The sequence below is a fragment of the Emys orbicularis genome, chromosome 1, assembly GCF_028017835.1.
Source record: "Emys orbicularis isolate rEmyOrb1 chromosome 1, rEmyOrb1.hap1, whole genome shotgun sequence".
Lineage (NCBI taxonomy): Eukaryota > Metazoa > Chordata > Testudines > Emydidae > Emys > Emys orbicularis.
In genome coordinates, this window is record NC_088683.1 from 305,106,260 (window position 1) to 305,130,566 (window position 24,307).

General features: G+C 43.2%; 1 protein-coding gene across 1 annotated transcript in view; it reads left to right on the forward strand.

The window, feature by feature from the left end:
- The window catches only part of RGCC (regulator of cell cycle), a 29,669-nt gene extending 14,174 nt beyond the window's left edge, over positions 1-15,495 (forward strand). The window contains exons 3-5 of the mRNA XM_065409089.1: positions 8,910-9,023; positions 13,575-13,637; positions 15,113-15,495. Coding sequence (XP_065265161.1) covers positions 8,910-9,023; positions 13,575-13,637; positions 15,113-15,120 — 185 coding nt within the window. The 3' untranslated portion in view covers positions 15,121-15,495. The remainder of the gene's footprint in view (positions 1-8,909; positions 9,024-13,574; positions 13,638-15,112) is intronic.
- The last annotated feature ends 8,812 nt before the right edge of the window (positions 15,496-24,307 follow it).

The following is a 24,307-nucleotide window of genomic DNA, read 5'->3' on the forward strand; positions in this document are numbered from 1 at the left end:
AAATGCTTTCTGAAAGTCCAAATACACTATATCAACTGGATCACTCTTGTCCACATATTTGTTGACCCCCATAAAGAATTCTAGTAGAATTCTGAGTATGAACTTGATATTGGGGAGTCATTGAGGAGTGTTTGGATTATTTTGTGATTAAGGACTCTGAAGACTGTGTGAACTCTATTTGATGTTAAACCAGCCCCAGTTAGGGGTGCTGCGAGTCACAACAGAAACTGTGTGAAATGCTTAAGGGGCCTGCAAGAGGAGGCTAACAAGGCCAAGATGCCTACAAAGTGACTGTGACAGATCTCTGGGTACCCAGGACTGTGGGTCACCTTGTTAGCCCCTGCCCTCAACATGAGGGAGTAGTAACAGGGTATCAGCTCCTAACACCACCAGCCTTTCAGCCACTCAAGCACTCTCCATTGGGCTATGCTAGTCATGTCTATGCCTTGCGGGTTAACAAGAGCTTTCTGTAGATACCTTACATGATACCCCTTATGGATAAATACTCTGCAAGCCATGTTTGGTGTAGTGAGTTTGTCAGGGTTGAGCCAAAAGTTGTTTACAAAGAACAGGGGACCCTTTGCCAAGGGGTTTCTGTGTCACAGTGACCTGTGCTCAGTAAGTGGCTGTTCCGCTATAGATACATAAACAGGGGAATCCCAAGTAGGAGTAGAGAGGTTATTTTACCTCTGTACTTGGCACTGGTGTGACTGTTGCTGGAATACCACGTCCAGTTCTGGTGTCCACAATTCAAGAAGGGTGTTGAAAAATAGGAGAAGGTTTAGAAAAGAGTCAAAGAATGATTAAAGGAATTAGAAAATATGCCTGATAGGAGCTCAGTGTATTTAGCTTAACAAAGAGAAGGTTAGGGAGTGACTTGATTATAGTCTAAAGCATCTACATGGGGAACGAATATGTCATAATGGGCTCTTCAGTATAGCAGAGAAAGGTAAAACATAGTCCAGTGGTTGGAAGGTGGAGCTAGACAAATTCAGACTGGAAATAACAGTGAAAGTAACTGACCATTGGAACAATTTACCAAGGGTGGTGGTAGATTCTCCATCACTGACAATTTGTAAATCAAAATTGGATGTTTTTCTCAAAGATATGCTCTAGGAATTATTTTGGGGAAGTTGTTATACAGGAGGTCAGACTAGATGGTCACAATGGTTCCTTCTAACCTTGGAATCTGAATCAATACAAGTGAGTATTAGAAGTATTCTTTTAACAATGCTTTGCCTAAAATGGCTAGGATGGTTTTCAAGGTAGGAGAAATGCACTCATCTGGCCAATAACTTGACTTTCCACCGGTGAATGGGCAGGTGTATTTTCGCCTACTGAGAATGATAAAACTTGAACTCTTAATGAAGAAACAAGTCATGATAGTACTTGAGATGACTGGAGGATGACAATTCCATTTTGTGGCAACTTTTGAGGTTTAAAAATTTGCTTTTGCTCCATTTGGGAACAAAACCAAAATCTTTAAAATGTTTATGCAAAATCTCTCTCTTTCTCTCTTTGTGCTGGACCCCCAAACCCTTAAAGCTTTGTAGAAGCCAATACAGCTCCATGAAACAGCATATTTTAGTGAAAATGTTCCAACCAGCTCGAGTTAGTAACCATTGCAGAATGGGTTGTCAGTACTTTGACTGCTTGGAAAATGGGGAGAGAGAAAACTACAGAAATTGTTTTATAATTAATCAGTCAAAGAGGGTTGTTAAAAATTCAGATCAGTATATATTTATAAAGAAAAATAATTGTGTGAATAGCCCTAGATCAATTTACAAACTACTAAAGCTCCTGCTTAATTAAAGCTTTTTAATTTATTCAAGTTGCCCTTGCAAGTATTCAGCAAAAGGGGCATGTTATTCGATCTAGTTACCTATAAACTGAACAGAAGCTTGTGAGTTGACATGCTTTAAGCCCTGGTTTGAAATATAACATCCTCTATCATTGTATTTGGTGCCAGGATACTAAAATGAGGACTGTTTGAAAAATACATATAACCCATTCAATTCAGCTGGTTCTAAAAGCTTTAAAACAGAAAATTGCTTGAAATTAGTTGTGGTATTCTTTCCAATTGTAGTGTACTGAAAGTGTTGGTACACCTCTACCCCGATATAACGCGACCCGATATAACACGAATTCGGATATAACGTGGTAAAGCAGTGCTCCGGGGGGGGCGGGGCTGCGCACTCCAGCGGATCAAAGCAAGTTCGATATAACGCGGTTTCACCTATAACGCAGTAAGATTTTTTGGCTCCCGAGGACAGCGTTATATTGGGGTAGAGGTGTATTTAGGCATTCTTCTTCACCAGTGTTTCAATGGACTAGACTCTTGGCCTCAGTGCTGTTTATTTGAGGTGCTGTGAGTTATTCGACTTTATTATAATGCCAGTGTTTATGCTGCCATAGTTAAAGTTGTCTGTATCTTCCACTGTAAATATCCTACTCATGGAGCATGTAACTTGGCTATAAAAATGTTGTTTTAGTTGAAACTTTGTCTACAGGCTGATCTCAGGAGGAAACATGTAATGTTTTTAAATGTGACTTACAATCTATTGGGCCTTACTTGATGTACAGTACAACACCAGGAAGACTCACATAATTAGAGGAGCAATGTCAATTGAATTTTTTTTTAGATTGGATAACTTTAAAAAAGGTGTCTGATGGCCCACCTTTTAAATAGTGCATTTAGAATTTTGCTGCAAGCATCTCAGAACTCTTCTCTAATCACAACTGTGACATTTCAGGTGGATTGCATTTGATTTGGAAAAGTTGGGGTGGAAGTATAGGAGTGAAGAAGTCAAACTGAGATCATAAAAGAGGGCTAGAGATAAGCAACTATCCCTAGCCTTTTGAATGGGGAAGCCCCGAAGATGACTTTCATGCTGGTAAGCTGCATTCCCACTTAACGTATGTTGTTTGAATGCTGCTGTCTGGAGAGAACTGTGGTGAGCCTGTTGCACTGCATTGCTGGACCAGCCTATGGAGTTGGTAGGAGGCCTTGTCTACCTTGAATAGGAACTGAGCTGGCAGCCTGCACTGCAGTGGCAGCAGGGCTGGCGCAACCCATTAGGCGACCTAGGCGGTCGCCTAGGGCGCTACAATTTCGGGGGTGGCGACCGCGGCGGTATTTTGGCAGCGGAACCTTCTGCTGCGTCTGTGGGGGGCGGCATTTCGGGGTGGGACCTTCTGCCGCCTAGGGCAGCAGAAAGCTGGCGGCGCTCCTGAGTGGCAGCTGTGAGACACCAGGAATATGTAGCTGGTGGAAGAGGAGCAAGCAAATATGCTGGGAGCCCTCCATGTGTTTTCTCTGCATGTACCTCAGCAGAGGAGGGAGTTAAAGCTACCATCAGAGGAGCAAGCAGACAGAACCAGCATGAGATTTAGGCCTGGTCTAAAACTTAGATTGACCTAGCTACATTGTTCAGGGCTGTGAAAAATTTTGTGCCCTGTGTGACATAGCTAGGTTGGCCTAACTTCCACCATGGATGCAGATAAGTCAACAGAAGAATTCTTCATAGGGTCTTCTAGCCACTACCTCTCAAGGAGGTGGATTTACTACAGTGACATAAAAACCCCTTCTGTTGCTTTAGCAAGTGTCTATGCTACAGCAGTGTAGCTGCAGCAGTGGCACTGTAGTGCTTGTAGTGCAGTCATGCCCAAGGAAACACCAAAAAACAAGCACAACTAAATCATCTATAGGCATCCCACTTAAGCAGAATCACCATCTGCACTGAGCAGCATTGCCCTAAAGCAAAATGAGGTTTAAATTTGTTTCCTGGGAGATGTCCTAATTAAATGAAGTGCATTACTGAATTCAGATTAAAATGTTAGTTTGGTAGAACTACATTTTTCAGGTTGTTGGCTCCTAATGTGGGAGCTGGCAGCTCTTGGTATCTTCAACACAATAACAACTCTTCCATTCACTGGAACTGTGACTAATACTTTTCAAGAACTGGGTGTCATGGGGCCATTATTATGAAAAGAAGTACAGGTCCCCTAGCCTTAGAGAAGTGTTGATATTGAAAAAAACTAAAAGCTTTGCCCCACATCCCAAACCAAATAACATTTATAAGGGGATTAGACCTATTGCTTTTCCATAACACATTCAGCCTTTCTCCACAAGTCATAAAATAAGATTGCAGAAATCATCTCTGGAGGAGGTATCATGGGGTTGGCATCTCAGAGCCCTGTATAAAAGAACTCTATTAAAAAAATTATCCAAAGACACAAGATCTAAAAAAGCAGAAGGCGCAATATCAAGAGTTATAGGCAAAGGAAATGAGATGTTTATAGATGAATTTTGAATAAAGGTAGAGTAGATTAGGCAGAAAGAGGGAGAAGAAATTTGTCAGAGGTAGGAACAAATGACGTTTCACTCCCCTGTGGTGGTCAGATTGTGTGAAGTGTCAGAAGCGGCTGTTGCTAATAATAGTGGCTGATGTGCATCTCTTCTCTCAACGTAATTTTGCATACTGCCTTAGATTACCACACATTGTATTTATTCAGCATTGACATTGCAATTGCAGTGTTACACCCTGACCCTGCTTTTGTGGGGCGTTGTTTGCTCCACAAGTTTGCTACACGTTTTTTAATGGTATTTTTAAAACAGTTCAGTCTAACATTTTTTTCTGGCCATTGTGAATCAGGCAAGGCACATGAGGACTTCAAATTAGGTTGGGTAACTACTGAATTTGATGGAATTAAACAAGGGATAAATTTGGCACACTGTGACATTTCTCTCTTGCGCTTATTCTGGACTGTGTCTGATGCTTCCTCCAGAAATTATTTGTCTGAGGGCGCAGACATTTACCATACGTGTAGTTTGACATCTATATTTAAGGAGGGGCAGCTCCAGTCAGGCCAACGGGGACGCCTGTGTGTGTGTGGCAAATTCCGTGCCTGCCCACAGGGGTGCCATTTCAGATTTTGGGGGGGGGGGGGGCAGCGTCAATTTTAACTGTAATTCCAGGGGCTACTTAGGCAACTGAAAACTCTTGTATTTTGGCAGATAATAACTTAGAAATTATCTGACAGGAGCACTGTATCTAATTCCTATATCAAGAAAGAAAATTAAATAAATATTAGACCCACTCAGCTCTAATACTAATGTGTTCTGACCAGTGTTCTCTCTAATTTTTTACGACCATGTGCGGAATGAATTTTGTTATGTGCATCAATATGGAGGTGCACCTTCATATTGGTGCACATAACAAATTCATGTGGTGGGGGTGGAGCCGAGGGTTTCGGAGTGTGGGAGGGGGCTCAGGGCTGGGGCAGAGGGCTCCGGGATGAGGGCTCTGGCTGGGGTGCGGGCTCTGGGGTTGGGCTAGGGATGGGGCACAGGGTTGGGGCAGGGGGTGAGGGGTCCAGCTAGGGGTGAAGGCTCTGGGGTGGGGCCTGGGATGAGGGGTTTGGGGTGCAGGAGGGAGCTTAGGGCTGGGGCAGAGGGTTAGGGTGCAGTGGGGCGTGGGCTCTGGGGTGCGGCTGGGGATGAGGGGTTTGGGGTGCAGGCTGCCCCGGGGCTGTGGTGGGGAGAGAGGACTCCCCCCAGCTCTCCCCAGCTGCGGCAGCTCCGGCGGTGCTGGGCTGGGCTGGGCTGAGGAAGGGGCCCCACTCCCAGGCAGCTCCGGCGGTGCTGGGCTGGGCTGAGGGCTCCTCTCTCCCAGCTGTGGGAAGTCCGGAGCAAGTCCGTGCTGGGGCCAGCAGGGAGAGATGCCGGTTCTGACATTTTGTGGCAAGTCACTTAAGGGACACTGGTTAGATTTAAAACTTTTAATGTATATTCTTACTCAGATACTCTTACCAGGGGCGTCTCTAGCTTTTTTGCCGCCCCAAGCACGGCAGGCAGGCTGCCTTCGGGGACTTGCCTGCGGGAGGTCCCCTGTCCCGCGGATTCGGCGTACCCCCCGCAGGCATGCTGCCGAAAGCTGCCTGACTACCGCCCTCACAGGGACCGGCAGGGTGCCCCCCGTGGCTTGCCGCCCCGGGCACACGCTTGGTGCGCTGGTGCCTGGAGCCGCCGCTGACTCTTACTAAAGTCAGAAGGGACCATCATGGTCATCTAGTCTAACCTTCTGCACATTGCAGGCCACAGAACCTCATCCACTCACTCCTGTAATAGAACTGTAGTCTCTGGCTGAGTTACTGAAGTCCTCAAATCATGGTTTAAATCAGGGGTCGGCAACCTTCGGCACGCGGCCCATCAGGGTAATCCGCTGGCAGGCTGCGAGACATTTTGTTTACGTTGACTGTCCACAGGCACGGCCCCCCGCAGCTTCCAGTGGCCGCGGTTTGCCGTTCCCGGCCAACGGGAGCTGCGGGAAGCGGCACAGGCTGCAGGGACCTGGTTTAAAGACTTCAAGTTACAGAGAATTCACCATTTATGTTAGTTTAAATGTGCAAGTGACCCATGCCCCATGCTGCAGAGGAAGGAGAAAAACCCACAAGGTCTCTGCCAATCTGACCTGGGGAAAAATTCCTTCCTGTCCACAGATATGGTGATCAGTCAGACCCTGAGCATGTGGGCAAAACCCACCAGGCAGATACCTGGTAAAGAATTCTCTGTAGTAACTCAGAGCCCTCCATATCTCGTGTCCCTTCTCCAGCTGTTGGGGATTTTTGTTACAGGCTGCCACGGATGGGCCACACGCCATTGTAGGCAGTCCTGTCATACCATCCCCTCCAGAAACTTATCAAGCTCAGTCTTGAAGCTAGATAGGTTTTTTGCCCCCACTCCTCCCCTTGGGAGGCTGCTCCAGAACTTCACTCCTCTGATGGTTAGAAACCTTTGCCTAATTTCAAGCCTAAACTTGTTGATGGCCAGGTCATATCCATTTGTTCTGGGGTCCACATTGGTGCTTAATTTAAATAACTCCTCTCCCTCCCTCCTATTTATCCCTCTGATGTATTTATAGGGAGCAATCATTTCTCCCCTCAGCCTTCTTTTGGTTAGGCTAAACAAGTCAAGCTCTTTGAGTCTCCGCTCATAAGGTAGGTTTTCCATTCCTCAGATCATCCTAGTAGCCTCTCTCTGCATCTGTTCCAGTTTGAATTCATCTTTCGTAAACATGGGAGACCAGAATTGCATACTGTATTCCAGATGAGGTCTCACCAGTGCTCTGTATAATGGTAGTAACACTTCCCTGTTTCTACTGGAAATACCTCGCCTGAAGAACACCTGGACCGCATTAGCCTTTTTCAAGGCTGCATCACATTGATGGTTCATATTTATCCTGTGATCAACCAGCACACGCAGGTCTTTCTCCTCCTCTGTCACTTCCAACTGATAAGTCCCCAGCTTATAGCAAAAATTCTTGTTGTTAATCCCTAAGTACATGACCTATCACTTTGTACTACTAAATATCATCCCATTTCTATTACTCCAGTTTATAATGTCATCCAGATCTTCTTTTATATTTCAATCCTCCTCTGTATTGGCAATACCTCACAACTTTGTGTCATCCGGAAATTTTATTAGCACACTCCCACTTTTTGTGCCAAGGTCAATAATAAAAATGTTAAATAAGATTGATCCCTGACGAACTCCACTAGTAACCTCCCTCTAGCCTGACAGTTCATCTTTCAGTATGACCTATTGTAGTCTCCTCTTCAACCAGTTCCTGTTCACCTTTCAGTGCTCATATTAATCCCCATCTTCTCCAGTTTAACTAATAATTTCTCATGTGTAACTGTATCAAGTGCCTTACTGACATCCAGGTAGATTAGATCTACTGCATTTCTTTTGTCTAAAAAAATCAGTTATCTTCTCAAAGAAATATTTTAGTAACTTTGTTACTACTTCCTGAATACAACAATTGAAACAACTGTAGAATCATAGAATATCAGGGTTGGAAGGGACCTCAGGAGGTCATCTAGTCTAACCCCCTGCACAAAGCAGGACCAATCCCCAACTAAATCATCCCAGCCAGGGCTTTGTCAAGCCTGACCTTAAAAACCTCTAACAAAGGAGATTCCAACACCTCCCTAGGTAACCCATTCCAGTGCTTCACCACCTTCCTAGTGAAAAAGTTTTTCCTAATATCCAACCTAAACCTCCCCCACTGCAACTTGAGACCATTACTCCTTGTTCTGTCACCTGGTACCATTGAGAACAGTCTAGATCCATCCTCTTTGGAACCCCCTTTCAGGTAGTTGAAAGCAGTTATCAAATCCCCCCCTTATTCTTCTCTTCTGCAAACTAAATAATCCCAGTTCCCTCAGCCTCTCCTCATAAGTCATGTGCTCCAACCCCCTAATCATTTTCGTTGCCCTTCGCTGAACTCTTTCCAATTTTTCCACATCCTTCTTGTAATGTGGGGCCCAAAACTGGACACAGTACTCCAGATGAGGCCTCACCAATGCCAAGTAGAGGGGAATGATCACGTCCCTCGATCTGCTGGCAATGCTCCTACTTATACAGTCCAAAATGCCATTAGCCTTCTTGGCAACAAGGGCACACTGTTGACTCATATCCAGCTTCTCATCCACTGTAACCCCTAGGTCCTTTTCTGCAGAACTGCTGCCTATTACTTGCTATCATTTAGGCTTACTTTTTGCAGTTCACCAAACTTGGAACAGATCATTTAACTTTAGGAAACACCCTAACAGCCCTTTCTTATCATAATCGCCTGTTAATCAGTCTCTTTATAAACAAAATTCTGACTCCCTGCCTCAGGGGTGCAAGCTGGGAGCAGCACATCTCCTTTCTCCTCTGCTGAACTCATTGCATTGCACACTCTGGCTGCCAGCCTGAGGCTTGCAATTTTGGGGGGGAGGGGCAATGCCCCAGCCATACCCCCCCAAACACCACCTATGATGTTTACATTGTTTTGTTTTGTTACTGTTATAAACTTGCCATGGGCATTGGTCTTAATTTCTAATGCTTAGAATTTGTCTTACAGGTGCAGATTCACTCTACAGAAACAGTTTTAGCTTCAGTGATGAAAAACTTAACTCTCCAACAATGTCAATTCCAACTCCAACTTTACCATCTCCAGCAGTAACTCCTTGTAAAGGTAAATCTCATAGTAACTTTATTTTAAGTGTTTAAGTTTCTTCTGAACTCTGAGTGGTGCAGACTCATCTCTGTAAAATGTTAATCTACTGATATTTAAGATGTGAACAAACTCCTGAGTGTTAGTATTAAGACTACTTCAAACATATGTCCTACTAGTATCTGTGCTAAACACAATGGCACATTAGGTGCAATGTCTGCAATAACCAGTGGTTCATAGGTGGGCCTGCTAACTGTATTAGCTATGAATCTACAGCATCAAAGGAAACATTAGTTTTTGGCTGATCTAAAATTGTGATGTGTTTTACTAAATACTTCCTTGAATGGGTTTATTTTCACTGTAGAGAACTCATGTTACAACTTGAATGTACACAAAAACGCTTAACTTGAGTGCAGGGGTGCTTTTAATGTGAGTTGTCTGGCCAGTCATGGCAGATGTGCTAACTCAAGCTGTAGCCTAACTTGTCAGCTGCTGACACAATCACTCTTTGCAGTGTCACTGGTCTCACTTGACCTAGGCTAACTTGAGAAGCCTTAACTTGAGCGCAGATAACTCGAGTTACCTTACGTCTTTTCTGAAGAGTGATGTCTGCACTGCAGCTGGGAGTAGGCTTCCCAGTGGGGATAGGCAGACTTGTGCTAGCTCTGCTCGTGCTAGCATGCTAAAAATAGCAGAGTGCCAAAGTGGTCCAGCTAGTGGCTCGGGCTGGCCAACTAAGTTTGTACTCAAGGGGCTAGCCTGAGCCATGCCGCCATGGTCATGCTGCTATTTTAAGGCAGTAGAGCGAGCGGAGCTAGCATGGATCAATCTGCCCATGCTGGGAAGCACACTCCCAACTGCAGGGTAGACATACTCTAAGCCAATGAAAGGAACAGGCATATATTCATGCTACACAGAGCTTTCACATACAGTAGCACCTCAGAGTTACGAACTGACCGGTCAACCACACACCTCATTTGGAACCGGAAGTACGCAATAAGGCAGCAGAGACCAAAAAAAAGGAAAGAAAAAAAAAACACAAATACTGTACAGTACTGTGTTAAATGTAAACTACTAATAAATAAAGGGGAAGTTTAAAAAAAGATTTGACAAGGTAAAGAAACTGTTTCTGTGCTCATTTCATTTAAATTAAGATGGTTAAAAGCAGCATTTTTCTTCTGCATAGTAAAGTTTCAAAGCTATATTAAGTCAATGTTCAGTTGTAAACTTTTGAAAGAACAACCATAACGTTTTGTTCAGAGTTACATACAACCTCCATTCCCAAGGTGTTTGTAACTCTGAGGTTCTACTGTACTTGCTCAAGTATTTTTCCCACCTTCATTTATATTATCTGCATACATGTATGGAGACCTACTGTCACATTCCGGGGTGCAATCCAGACCCGTGAGGGGTTGTCACCACCTGCCCCACAACCTTGGGTGCCTCACAATGCTAGCTATTGTAGCTGCCCCTGGGCTGCTCACAAACAGTCTGCCAGCATGCAAGTCGCACCCTGAGTGTTTGTGTATAGCAGGGATCAGCAACCTCTGGCACACAGCTTGCCAGGGTAAGCACCCTGGCGGGCCGGGCCAGTTTGTTTACCTGCTGCGTCTGCAGATTCGGCCGATCGCGGCTCCCACTGGCCGCGGTTCGCCGTCCCAGGCCAATGGGAGCGGCGGGAAGCGGCGCGGGCCTAGGGATGTGCTGGCCCTGGTCCAGCAGCTCTGATCCAAGTAGCCTGTCAGTCACACTCTGGCTTCCACAAGCCGTGGTTACTACTTGCATCCCCAATACACTCCCAGACCTGAATTTTCCCAGACACCTGTGGTCTGCACTGTCCAAACCTCTCCTGGACAGTTCAGATATTAAAGGTCTGTTGCCCCTGTAACGGTCAATATTAAAGTTTACTGCTTTACCTGGAGTTACCAAACAGTTCAGTTTAAACACAACACTGGATTAGTTTAGATTAAAAATAAAACAAGTTCATTTAACTACAAAGAGAGAGGTTTTAAGTGAGTACAAATATATGGTATTAAATTCAGAAATGGTTACTAGAGAAATAAAGATAAAACGCTTTCTAGTAGCTAAAACATAACAAGCTAGACTTGGTTTAAGGTAAAATCCTTATCACAGGTTCCAAGCAACATGGTTGAGCAACTTCTCAGGTCAGGATCTCACCGCAAAGTCTTAGGTGAAAGAGAGAGTCTGGGGTGTTTTTGCCCCTCACTTTTATAGTCCAGTCACCCTTTGAAATGCAAATGTCTGAGGATTACCCATAGATAAAGTTCATTCCAGCTGTGAGGAAGCAGACATGGAGTCTCATGGTGAAAGAAGTTCTATGCTGCTGTTTGCTAAAAGGCAGATTGATCTGTTCCCGCTTCCCTTCATTTGCCAAAGAATAGCTACTTTACAGGTGATTGCCAATCAACTTTGATGACACCTGGCTAGAGGTGTCAGCTTGTCCTTTATATTTGAGAAACCAGTTTACTCCTTTCCTTGACTTGTCTGATAAACACACTGTAGTCATAATTTCAGTTTATGTTCATAACTCTTAGTACGCATTTCATACACACATTACACAAGAATATAAATGATCAGTGTGTTTTTAGTTTTTAAATGATACAGTAACTCCTCACTTAAAGTCGTCCCGGTTAACGTTGTTTTGTTGTTACGTTGCTGATCAGTTAGGGAACATGCTCTTTTAAAGTTGTGCAATGCTCCCTTCTAACGTCGTTTGGCAGCCGCCTGCTTTGTCCACTGCTTGCAGGAAGAGCAGCCCCTTGCAGCTAGCTGGTGGGGGCTTGGAACCAGGGTGGACCGGCAGCCCCCCATCAGCTCCCCGCTCCCCTAAATTCCCTGTGCTGCAGCTGCCCAGCAGGCTATCGATTGGGGCAGTTCAGCTGTCCCTCCCCCCACTGCCATGTGCTGCTCCTGCCCTCTGCCTTGGAGCTGCTTCCAGAGACTCCTGTTTGCTGTGCAGGGGGGAAAGAGGGGGGGCTAATGTCAGGGTGTCCCCCTCCCCCCTGCTCCTGCACCCCACTTACCCCTTCTCCATATAGAGCAGGGAGGGGACACAGACAGAGAGCGCTTGGGGCAGCAGCTGCTGTCTCAACTTCCTGATCCACTTAAAAAGACAATGCACTTAAGAGTGGGTCAGTTTACTTAAAGGGGCAGTGTGCATCTCTCTCTCTCTCTCTCTCCCCCACACACAAGGTGTGTGTCTGTTTCTGTCTGCTATGCTGTCTCCCCTCCCTCGTGTTCATGCTGTCTTGTGTGAGAGGCTACATTAACAACGTGTTAATCCTTGAGGGCTCAGCTGAGTGCTAGTTCATCATTTAGCAGCAAGGCATTCCCTGGGAAATATCCCTCCCTCTTCCACCCTCTAACTTCACCACCTCGACCAAGCTTCACAATCATCATAGCTGTGAACAGTATTAAATTGTTTGTTTAAAATGTATACTGTGTGTATATCTATATAATATATAGTTTTTTGTCTGTTGAAAAAAATTTCCCTGGAACCTAACCCCCCCTATTTACATTAATTCTTATGGGGAAATTGGATTCGCTTAACATTGTTTCACTTAAAGTCGCATTTTTCAGGAACATAACTACAACGTTAAGCGAGGAGTTACTGTACCTCACAAGGCATATTTTGTAGAAAGATTAATTCAATAGTGTGTAGGGTGTGAATACAGAGGTGCTCAGGGTTACACCTACCCATATGTGAACACATATGCTGACATGCCATATATTTAATTTAAATTCCTTACATAAACTAAGCTAAGGCAATATTAAGGCTGTGCAATTGAGCACCCATTTCAGGGAATGTGGAGGGATTTACTTAGGAGGAAAGATAAAAAGCTACATATGTACAGTTTGATTAAGCCATCTAAGGGAAGGTGGGACATAACCTTACAAATATCAGAAGGTTGTAAATAACAAAGAGAAGAATTAACTATTTAACTTGGTATTAGGGGGTAATAATGAGAAGTAATGGGATCCAATTAAGCTGGCAGCAGAGACTCAGCAAAGAATTAGACTGACTATCCAGAAGCTATTTCTGAGAGCAAGGTTTATCTGATTGTGGAATACTCTCTAGAAGGAAGTGATAGAAGCCACTTGCAATATTAAAAAACTGGATTAAAAAACTGGATTTATGTATAAATTCTAGAATACTAGAATTTATATATAAATAACAATTCTTCACTAGCAAGCAGTGGACATCTAACAGTGATGGAAAAAGCTTAACTTCTAATTTTGAAGGAAACAAAATGAGTTTTGCTCTAATGTCATTATGTGAATAATTCCCTAAAATAAAGGAATCAAAATTTTAGGCCAGATATCAGGACAGTCTTTTCTCAGAAGCATTTGGACATTGCAGTAGGACTATTAAAGGAAGAGGTCAAGGAATCCTCTCTGAAGATAATCAAGAAGAGATTAGATACTACTGGGAATAATGTTGGGAGTTGTCCTTCAAAATTCAAGTGGTTTCTAATCGCCTTTATTTGCCTCAGTGGCAGAGACTTACATTTTTCACTTATAAACAGTGCTGACCGTACTCTTATTTTGCAGCAAAGCTTGGAGACACAAAAGAACTAGAAGACTTTATTGCTGATCTTGACAGGACATTAGCAAGTAAGTAGATTCACTTTGTATGGTACCTTAAAAATGATGGAAGTCAAAGTATTTACAATACAAAATATCAGTGGAGATGGGGTTGGGGGGTGGGAACAGTATTTTTACATAATTTCCTTTAAAATATTAGAGTTCTTTTTGTGTCTTTTGTTGTGGGAGAAGTAATGGGGTAGAACATGGGGACAGATCTGCCTTAGTCCATGTATTTGTACTTTTAGGTCTCCTTAGTCTCCTTTTCTTGCTACGTAGATGCTCTCATTTATCTACTCCCATCCCTCCTTGTATATATTCCCGCTTTTTAGCAGCCAAATTCAACTTGATTTTGACTAGCACTTTCTTACATATAGCATTTTTGGGACATACCATATATCATGAAGTTGCTTTGATAGTGCACCTATTATGCAAGCAAGAGTTCTTCAAAAACTGATTCAACACAGTGAAAAACAGGCTTGTGTTTCATAGTCCTGTAAGTCTAAATAACTGGCCAATAACTATGAATGACTGGTATAAATGTAAATATTAGACTGCTATCATTGTCTTTACAAAATGGTTATGGAAAGGAAGTCCATACCTTATACTTTAAATTTAAAAAAAAAAAAAATCAGTTGATCTAGTCTCCATTAAATACAGACCAAATTTGTCACTACCTGACAATGTATTATTCAGTTACACTATTCTTTGGCTCTTCATCGGGCTATGGAAAAACACTTCTCTTTTTAAATATTGTGTTACATCTATTCCCCTTCTCACAGTTTGCCTGTGCTGTTCATTTGGGCCATGGTCTTGTATTCCTTTGCATGCAAACAGAGTGTTGGGCCCCCTGGGGCCTAAATAGGCAGTACAGACAAAGAATGAAAGGTGTAACACAAATTGTTTGTTTGTTGTTTTTAAATCCTTTGTTTCCCCTTCTTTGTATTTTTTAAGCCTTAGTTGATTTGCCTTGAGTTTAACTCAAGACAACTTCTTTTATGATCGTAAACTTGTGTTATGATCTGGCTTATTTGTGTTTAGCTCTTGCTGTCTTCTCACTTTTATCTTAATTCTGGCCTAGTTTCACTTATTTTAAGTATTTTCTTATTTACTATCTTTTGCAATGGATCCATTCTAGAGCTATTCATTCTTTACCAGTGAGATTAAATGCAGTGAAAAAGGCCAACTTCAGTCTATTACTATCACATATTTTGAGTTCTACTATATAGTTGGGGTTATGCAACAACCTACACTTACTTGTGCAGATGCCTTTGGATACCTAAGATGCCTTTGGATACATTAGAACAGTGATTTTCTTAAACCTTTACAACTTTACAATTTTTATAACTTTTTGGCTTCTATATATATTTTTTGGCTTTCCCCTCTTTCACGTCAGTTAAACAGCAGACAGTTTAAGAAACGGGACATCAAATATGACATTTTGTCAGTGAAACGTAATCTTGTTAAGTGTAGCATTTGGGATCTCTCATCTTTCATGTTTACAGGTATGTGAAGCAAAGGGATTTTTGGCATCACCCCTGTCTACAGATAATTCCTTGAAAGATGCAATGAAGACCTAATGATATGGATCACTGAAAGCCGCTGCCATGTCTGACAACTGTCAACTTTGCTATCCAGCATATTCATCTTCTGAACATAACAATAGTCACCTTCTCTAAGCATTTAACTGATGACATCAGTTTTGTTACTTTGCAGCAGGCAGGATCAGATAACTTAAATGTGCTGATACTATATTTTTTTCTTAAAAATATAGCTTAAATTTTAATTTAAAATTGCTTTTATGAAAATATATTTGTAATTTTATATAGTTGGAAACTTTAATGCTTTTAATATATTTTTGTATACAAATAAAACCTGAACTGAAATCTAGCTGTCTAAAATCTCTTTGTGGGTTTAAGAAGATTAATTTATTAAGTTTCAAACTCATCTCAGTTCCCGAGATCATGCATCAGATTTTAAAATGTCTGATAACTTATTTCATGATAGGCAAAATAACAAAATGCAGGCTTTATGCAAAACTTTACATTTTTCTCAATTAAAGGGCCAAAGTTGGTTAAATGTGAGTATTACATATTAAATGCCTAGGGAATAGAATCAATTGAGCCAAATGCTGATCTCACACTAGAATAAGTCTGGTATAACTCTACGGACTTCAATACCCCTTAGATGTGTATATATATATATATATATATATATATATATATATATATATATAATGTGTGTGTGTGTGTGTGTAAGAGCTTTCAAGCCCTATCTAAGAGACCCCCTTAATGAACTTCCAAGCTTTGGTGGTGTCATTTAAATGTTAATATTATTGAATGCACCACTCTAAATCAAACACTGATTGGGAGCCAACACACTTAGGCCAAGATATTTAAAGGTGCTTAGGCGGAGTGGAGCAATGCCTAAGTGACAATCCCATTGACTTTCAGTAAGATTTAGGCTCCTACGTACCTATGTCACTTTTCAAAGTGTGACTTAGCCATGTAAGTCACTTATGGTCAGATCCACACAGGTATTTAGGTAACTGCCTTTCTGGTATCAGGGGGTAGCCGTGTTAGTCTGTATCTACAAAAACAACAAGGAGTCTGGTGGCACCTTAAAGACTAACAGATTTATTTGGGCATAAGCTTTCGTGGGTAAAAACCTGTGCCTGTGCCTGCCACTGCCTGTAGGCACCTTAATTTTTTGCTTGTCAGCATTCGCAAAGCCACCTAAGCATTGATGCCTCCCCACAGCTAGTGAGCCCTTACTGAAGAAGAGGCCCCAAGTAGGATTCTCAAAGTGGATGGGGGAATCAGGGCTGGCATTATGACATAGAAAGCAGGGCAATTGCCCAGGGCCCCACACCAGAGGGGGCCCCCACAAAACTAAGTTACGAGTGGGGGAGAGGGGCTTGGGCTCAGGCTTCAGCCCCAGAAGGTGAGGCTCCGGCTTCGGCAGGGTGGGGACCCACTCCTTAGTTTCTGCCTTGGGCCCCAGCAAGTCCAACGCCAGCCCTGGGGGGAATGCCTAGCTTGTCAGCAGGGACTGATTCTTTAAGCATGCTCTGAGCATGCTTAAAGCATTGAGAGAAAACTAGACAGTAGGGCTGTCAAACAATCAAAATTTTTTATCGTGATTAATTGCAGTTTTAATCACACTGTTAATAGAATACCAATTTAAATTTATTATAAATGTTTTTGGATATTTTCTATATTTCAAAAATATTGATTTCAATTACAATGCAGAATACAAAGGGTACAGTGCTCACTTTATATTATTATTTTTGATTACAAATATTTGCACTGTAAAAAAGATAAACAAGTGCAATCTACAAGTCGAAACATGAAGGGGCATACGAATGTTTAGCTTATCTTGCACGTAAATACCTTGCAATGTTGGCTACAACTGTGCCATGAGAATGCCTGTTCTCACTTCAGGTGACATTGTAAATAAGAAGCGTGCAGCATTATCTCCTGTAAATGTAAACAAACTTGTTTTCTTAGCTGTTGGCTGAACAAGAAGTAGGACTGAACGGACTTGTAGGCTCGAAAGTTTTATATTGTTTTTGAGTGCACTTATGTGAAAAAAATTCTACATTTGTAAGTTGCACTTTCACGATAAAGAGATTGCACTACAATACTTGTATGAGGTGAATTGAAAAATACTATTTCTTTTATCTTTTTACAGTGCAAATATTTGTAATAAAAATAATATAACGTGAGCACTGTGCACTTTGTAGTCTGTGGTGTAATTCAAATCAATATATATGAAAATGTAGAAAAACATCCAAAAATATTTATTATAAAACTGCAATTAATCACAATTAATTTTTCTAATGTCGTAAATTTTTGTTGAGGTAATCACTTGAGTTAACTGCGATTAATTGACAGCCCTACTAGATAGCAATCTTTTCAGTATGTACTCTCTTCTTCTGGGGGTTAGGGCACTCATGTGAGAGACCCAGGTTTAACTCCTTTGGTTGTGTGATTTGGAGTAGGGACTTGAACCCATGTTTGCTACATTTCAGCTGAGTACCCTAAATGCAAGGCTGTTCTAGGATAGATGACTCTTGACCTCTCCTGTTGAAGCTGGTCTACTTTATATAAATAATTAAACATTTGTTGGGCCAGAGAAAATTAGAGCTGGCCTGATGCTGTAGCCCTGTGGTTAGGGCACTGACTTAAGATATAGGAGACCTAGGTTCAAGCCCTCTAACAAACAAAGTTGAACATCCCAGCCCAGTCTTCCCTGCAATATGGCAGACCTGGATTCAAATCCCTTCTCCCAGTAATCTAAACACCAGGCTTATTGATTAGGAGAGAGGTGCCTACCTCTCAGCTAGCTGGAAAAGATCCAGATCAATGGGAGTTAGGCACCTAAATACCTTTGAGGATCTGGACCTAAGCCCCTCCCCTTGCCCTTCATTTCACTCCCAGTTAGCTTAGTTGGCACCCTACTCAGCTAGCTGGCTTTTGAGGATCCCTTCCTCAGGTGCCTCTCTCCCCATGTGGCACCTAAATCTGGGCTGAGGATTCCATGAGGCGGCAGGGACAGGTCTAGGCATTGCAATGCTGAGCAGAGAAATGTGTAAGTACCTTTAAGTATCAGGTCCTTACAATGCTGAGTGGAGAAATACCTTGAAAAAAATCTAAATGTGACCTTAAGTTCAACTTCAGTACTGTGATGTTTCTCTGTTATGAAAGCATGAAGAGGCTGCAAAGCCACCCTAATGACTTCCTGGACTTAGGGGGCTCCTGGCAAGCACAGAGCTGGCATGGCTATCTCAACATCCCATTTGCCACAGCCCATGAGGCAAAAGGCATATCAGGGATGTGTTGGGGGCAGGGGAGGCTATGACCAGGATGCATAGGCGGCGAGTGATTAAAGGGGGCTCAGTCTCCCCCACTCTATTTTTCTGAGTCACGCTGCCACCTGTGCACATACCCAGATCAGCAGGTAAAGCCCCGCATCCAGTGGTGCCAGGGCCCTGGAGAGCGGTGGGGCGGACAGGCCTTCATGGGAAGAAGGCCCTACCTGCAAACTTAATTCGTGGTAGATGGTGCTGGCTCCTAGCTCCCGAGTGGCATTTCCCAGAAAGGGTCACTGGGATGGGGGCAAGAGTCCAGGGAGTGGGGAGATCCTGAGGTGATGGGGGAAGGGAGTCCTGGAAGGAGGGGGGAGATTTGGAGGCAACTGGAGGAAGGGGAGAAGATTGTGAAAGGATTGGGGGAGAAGGAGAGTTCCTGGGGAGGTGATGGGGGAGTCCCAGGGGAAGTGGAGTCCTGAGGGAAGGAGGGATTCTGAGATGAAGGATGGAAAGGGGTGTCCCAGGGGAGGAAGGGGAGTCCCGAGGGATGGTGGAGCTCCTGAAACCCTGTGTTCAGTGGTACCAGGAGAGGGGACGGGGCATGGCATCGCAGGGATATGGCCCTGCCTGCGTGTAGAGGCACATGTCAGGTGGTCCTGGCAGGTTCCTCTGAATCTGCAAGTGTTGAGAGCCAACGGTCTGGAGGGGGAGCTGGGCCCAGCCCAGCCAGACAGGAGCTGCCAGTGCAGGGTGAGTGGAGGGCAGGCTCAGCCCTGGCACCCCAAAGAATATTTTCACCACCCACCTATGCTAGAATGTTCTTATATCTCAATTTATTCCCAGGGGTGGAAATGGGCCCACAGGGGCCTTTGCAGGTGGGGGGTGCCAGTTAAGGTGCAGGCTGCTCTTTGTAAACTGCACTGGTGTCCTGGGACTTGCCAGGGGCATTTTGGACAGGGAAGATGCAATCTCTGCTTCAAGCTCAGCTCAGGAGGATGGATGAACTGGTCCCTTAAAATCGATAGTGCCTGATCCTGATCTCACACTGATGTAATTAAACTGAAGTCAATGGAGTAAAGCTGGTGTGAGGTCTATTGTCCCAGGCCCATTGTCTTGATAAAGTCCTGTGCCCATGATTTCCTACTATGGGTTCCTTGCCCACTCATTCACCAAAGACAGACTCTCCTGTCATGCTGTGAGTTAGGAGTAGTTCTTTTCATTTGCCAGTCCCACCTCCCTTGTAAGAGTTTTGATTTACTATCTCACTACTAGCTCAGGTAAAAGCCCTGCCTAAAACCTGGAAACGCCCTTTAAAAGTAAATGTAAGATGGTGTTTGTTTAAAAGCCCATCCCTTTAAATTTTCTGTTGCAGACTAGAGAGGTAATCCTCCCATTGGAGTGTAAATTGGAGAAAACTGGTTTCAACGGCGTTGAAGCAGAATTTAAACTCAGACAGATGAAACAATTAAGGTAGAAACTTAAAATGGAAGGTTAGCATGCAACTCCAGGCAGATCATGAAGCAACAAAATCCATGAAGAATTGTTTTAGCTGTTGCGCTTAAGGAATTTCAAAATCTGTACCTAGTGAAGGTGAAAAGAATCCAATTCAGGAAAGTAACACACTTGTAATTATGCCTAAGATCTTCTAATATCTGCTCACTTGGTTACTGTACAGTAGGGGGAAAAAAAAAAATCAAGCTGAGGCATTAGGTAGGCTTGCTCTGGCAAAGGAGGAACAATATGAAAATTCAAACCTTCAGGAGCAAATTTTCCTTTTGGCTACCCTAGTGTAACTGAGAGGAAAATATGGCCCGTCCAGTTTAAATTCTTGAATCCTAGTGAGGCTCTGTCTTCCAACTCTAAGGGAATGTTTCTAATATGCTCAGTGAAGGGGATTCCTTGATTTGGCTGAATCTGAAAGTGCTGTCTTTGGGGAGAAGTTCTGTGCCTTTAGCAGATGATAACAGAAATAAAAAGGGAAGACTTTTTTTTCTTATTTTAAGTAATATCATTAGATTTACACAACTTGAAAAAATGACATCAGTGTCACCATGTCCATTTTGTCACTGATTCCCTGGTTACTCACAGCCACAACTGAAGTCAATAGGAGCTGAGCTTTTGAAGATAAAGCACTATAGAATGCCAAGTGTTCTAAAAAGTCAGGTTGCACCCTGATTTGCAGCACACTACATTAGCAGCTTCTTTTGACCTTAATCTCTCTGGCTCAGATCCATGAAAGGCCATAGGTGCTGCAATCCTGAGTGCTGCAACTCTGTCTAGAAAAGTCACTCTGATCCACAAAACCTGAGTGAGGCACCTAGGCTCCCTGTACAATTGATGGGAAGAGGCAGGCACTTTAGACTCCCCACAGCCAACGTGCAACCTAGACTAGCCAATGGGAGACACTGAGGAAAGGCCACCCCTCTCACAGGGATAGGCACCTAAATCCAGGCTTCAGTGAGGCACCTCTCTGCTTAAAATAATAATAATTAATAAATAATAAATATATGGAGATATACCTATCTCATAGAGCTGGAAGGGACCCTGAAAGGTCATCGAGTCCAGCCCCTTGCCTTCACTAGCAGGACCAAGTACTGATTTTGCTTGTGATCCAGGAGCCTGGGGAAGAAATGTGGCAAAATGTCTAAGTCACAAAATGGCCAGCAAAGGACCTCCCTGGTAACCTTTAGCTTAGTGGATAGAGTACTCACCAAGGAAGTGGGATACTTCCAGTTTAAGTCCCTCCTCCTCCTCCAGAAGGGGAGAAAGGGACTTAAACAGGGATCTGCCACCTCTCAGGTGAGTGTCCTAGTCACTAGCTATTCAACTAATTAATTAAGTGGAACAACTTCAATAGGAGAGATTGGACTATTCTGATGTGGATGTCTCAATCTCTCCTATTGAAGTTGTTCTACTTTAATTAAATAATTAATCAAGGGGCATTCATACAACCTTCTTTGGTGTCCAGAGAGGGACCTCAGGCCCTCCCCCTGCTACTCTGGGATGCAGTGCAGGGACCCTGTAGCAAGCAGATAAGGTCTGCTTCCTTAGACTCCTTGTTACTTCCTCAGACTCCTTGTTACTTCCTACCTTAGCCTGTCTCTAGGCCCTTTTTGCCAGCCCCGACTCTGCAGAGTTCTTTCCAGCTCCTGTACTGAGCAACACCTCCCAGCACTTTTTCCCTGGAGGCCTGGTTCCTGTCTGCCACTTTGCATATCCATGTCTCTTTCCTCCAGAAACCCAGCCCCCAGACTGCCTCCTCCTGGGGTCTTACCCTTTTGTCAAGGCTCACCACAGGAGCTTGCACCACTCTTGTGGATTCCCAGTATCCATCCTGGCCTTTCATCAGAATTCCCTTCTTGGGAGAATAGCCTAAGGCCTACTCTCCCCATGGGCCTCCCTTCTGCTGCCCTGAAGTTCTTCCTTTATTAATCACCCAGCTCCTCCCCATCTGGGCCTAATCCTAAGTAGGGCCTGGCCCACCTTCCAGGTGCAACCCATTGCACTAATTGCTCTCTTGCTCTAGTTAACTCTTTCTCTGACAGTGTGAGGTCTATACCCCCTCACACTGGAATGTCCTAACTTTTGGAGGGTTGGCTTTGCAACCTTAATAATGATCTTTTAATGTAGTTTTTTGTGTTTAATTAGTGTGTAATATGGTAACACCCAAAATATGCTAGGCACTGCACAAACAATGCTTGCCCAGAACACCACATTAAGGGATTGATACTTGTATACTAATACCTCTTATAAGTATGTACATTTGAAATGTTGCATATTTTGGACCAAGTTCTGCTTGCCACCATGCCTAAGCAAAAGCAGAAAAAGTGCAGCCAGAAGTAGAACTGTCCCCATTCTGGCCTCTCAAAAGTGGCAGAGGGCCTGCAGAGCAGACTATTTATTTAATAAAAAGTGTGACACACGAATGCTCATAAGATACTGGTCTTTATTTTCAGTCAACTGACATGGGTCAGGGTTACAGAAAGTGATATCCCTGTTACATGGTAGGGGTTAAGTCTTCATTGACTTCACCTAAGCTTGGTGACCCAGAAATGGAGACTGACACCCCCCCCACCCCCCACACACACTCACTCTCTCTCTCATTCCTACAGCTGTGTCTGGTAGCATTGTGTGATGTGCTGTATAACTTCAGTTAAAGATTTCTGCAGCTAAGCCTCTACATTCTTTGCAAATTTAGCCCTTTTAGGGTATAGGCTGCCTGCAATCCACATGCTGCAGTCCTAGCAACTATCCTCAGAGTTTCCTTAGGTCCCATCAAACTGTAATTTCTCAATTATTTATATCTACTATGTAACCTGGACAGGTACAGAACCCAGGCCAATGAAGTTGTTATTCACTACTCTATCGTTAGGACAATTACAAAATTCTACCTTTTATGTTTCTACACTAGCAAGAACTTTCCGAACCATCAAGATGTGGACATGCCTTAACAATATTTTCTCATATTAAAAAGTAAAGACCATAGCCAAATATTTAAATGCTTAGTACTACAGCAACATTAGCTATAGAAAAACAAAGATTTTGACAGAGATGTATTCACTCCTAAGTTTAGGGCCTGATCCCATATTCCAGGTATTCCCAAGTCTCCCACTGATACCAATGCGATGTGTGTACCTCCGTGGAATGGAGAACCAGGTCTTTAATTTGTGATTTTTTTAGGGGGAAGTGATCTATAATTTTCTTCTAGAGAACAGAACAGACCTCCTGTAAGAGTGCTCTGTGCTGACTGATATGGCCAGCCCCAGTCTGATGCTGACAAATCAGCTTTAAACGCTTACCTGATGATTGAGGCTTTCAGCCTTAATATTGACTCACCATCACCAGTATGTATAGAAGATCACGTTCTCACCAATGTAGAAACATTCACATACTTGGGCAGCACCATCAGCCAAGACAGTGGAACAAGCCAGGACATCCGGAACAGAATCAATAAATCCAGGAACACCTTCATGAACTTAAATATAGTCTGGAAATCATCAAAATACAACACCAAAACCAAACTTAAGACTTATGAAAGCTGCGTACTTTCAACACTACTTTATAGTGCAGAATGCTGGGGAATGAAAAAGCATGACATGCCCAAACTGTCTTCGTTCCATGCAACCTGCCCCAGAAAAATCCTCCATATCTTTTGGCCGAGAACAATCTCAAACAAAGATCTATTGACACAGTGCAGCGAAGAGGATCTGAGCACCATCATTACCAGGAGGTGTTGGAGATGGATTGGCCATGTGCTTCGGATGGAAACTGATTCCATCACCAGAATAGCACTAAGATGGACACCTGAAGGCAAGCGAAAATGAGGCCAACCAAAAACATGGTGAAGAGCTGTGGAAGCTGAGCTGAAAAACCTGGAGCACAGCTGGGGAACTATTGAAAGACTTGCCAGAAACAGACAGGAGTGGAGGAGCTTTGTCGCTTCCCTAAATGCCAGAGACGTAATGGGTACTAACTAACTAATTGATGACTGAGGAGCCATAAGAAGAAGGGAGCCCAAAATGTTCTATTTTACAAAATAACAGAAATGCTAAACTAATGAGAAATAACAAACAATATTAGGTTACATCATTTTTATCTTGTCATTTAGACTGGCAGAATTGCAAGCCAAGCTGAAAAGAAATCAGTAAAATCATACAGAAAACAGGAGTTTTCCCATGGAGCATATGCAGTTTGTGATGCTAATATCTAATATTGGATTTAATTCAAGAGCTGCTGCAGCCATATTGGTTTTATAATATTCACTGTTTCCAAGCACAACCACCAGCTGTGTTACTGAAAATTTCACTCCAACAGTCTAGCAGATGTCCTAACATTCCCAAGCCCTTTTGATTAAATGAACCTTACATAAGACAGCCATTTTTCTCAG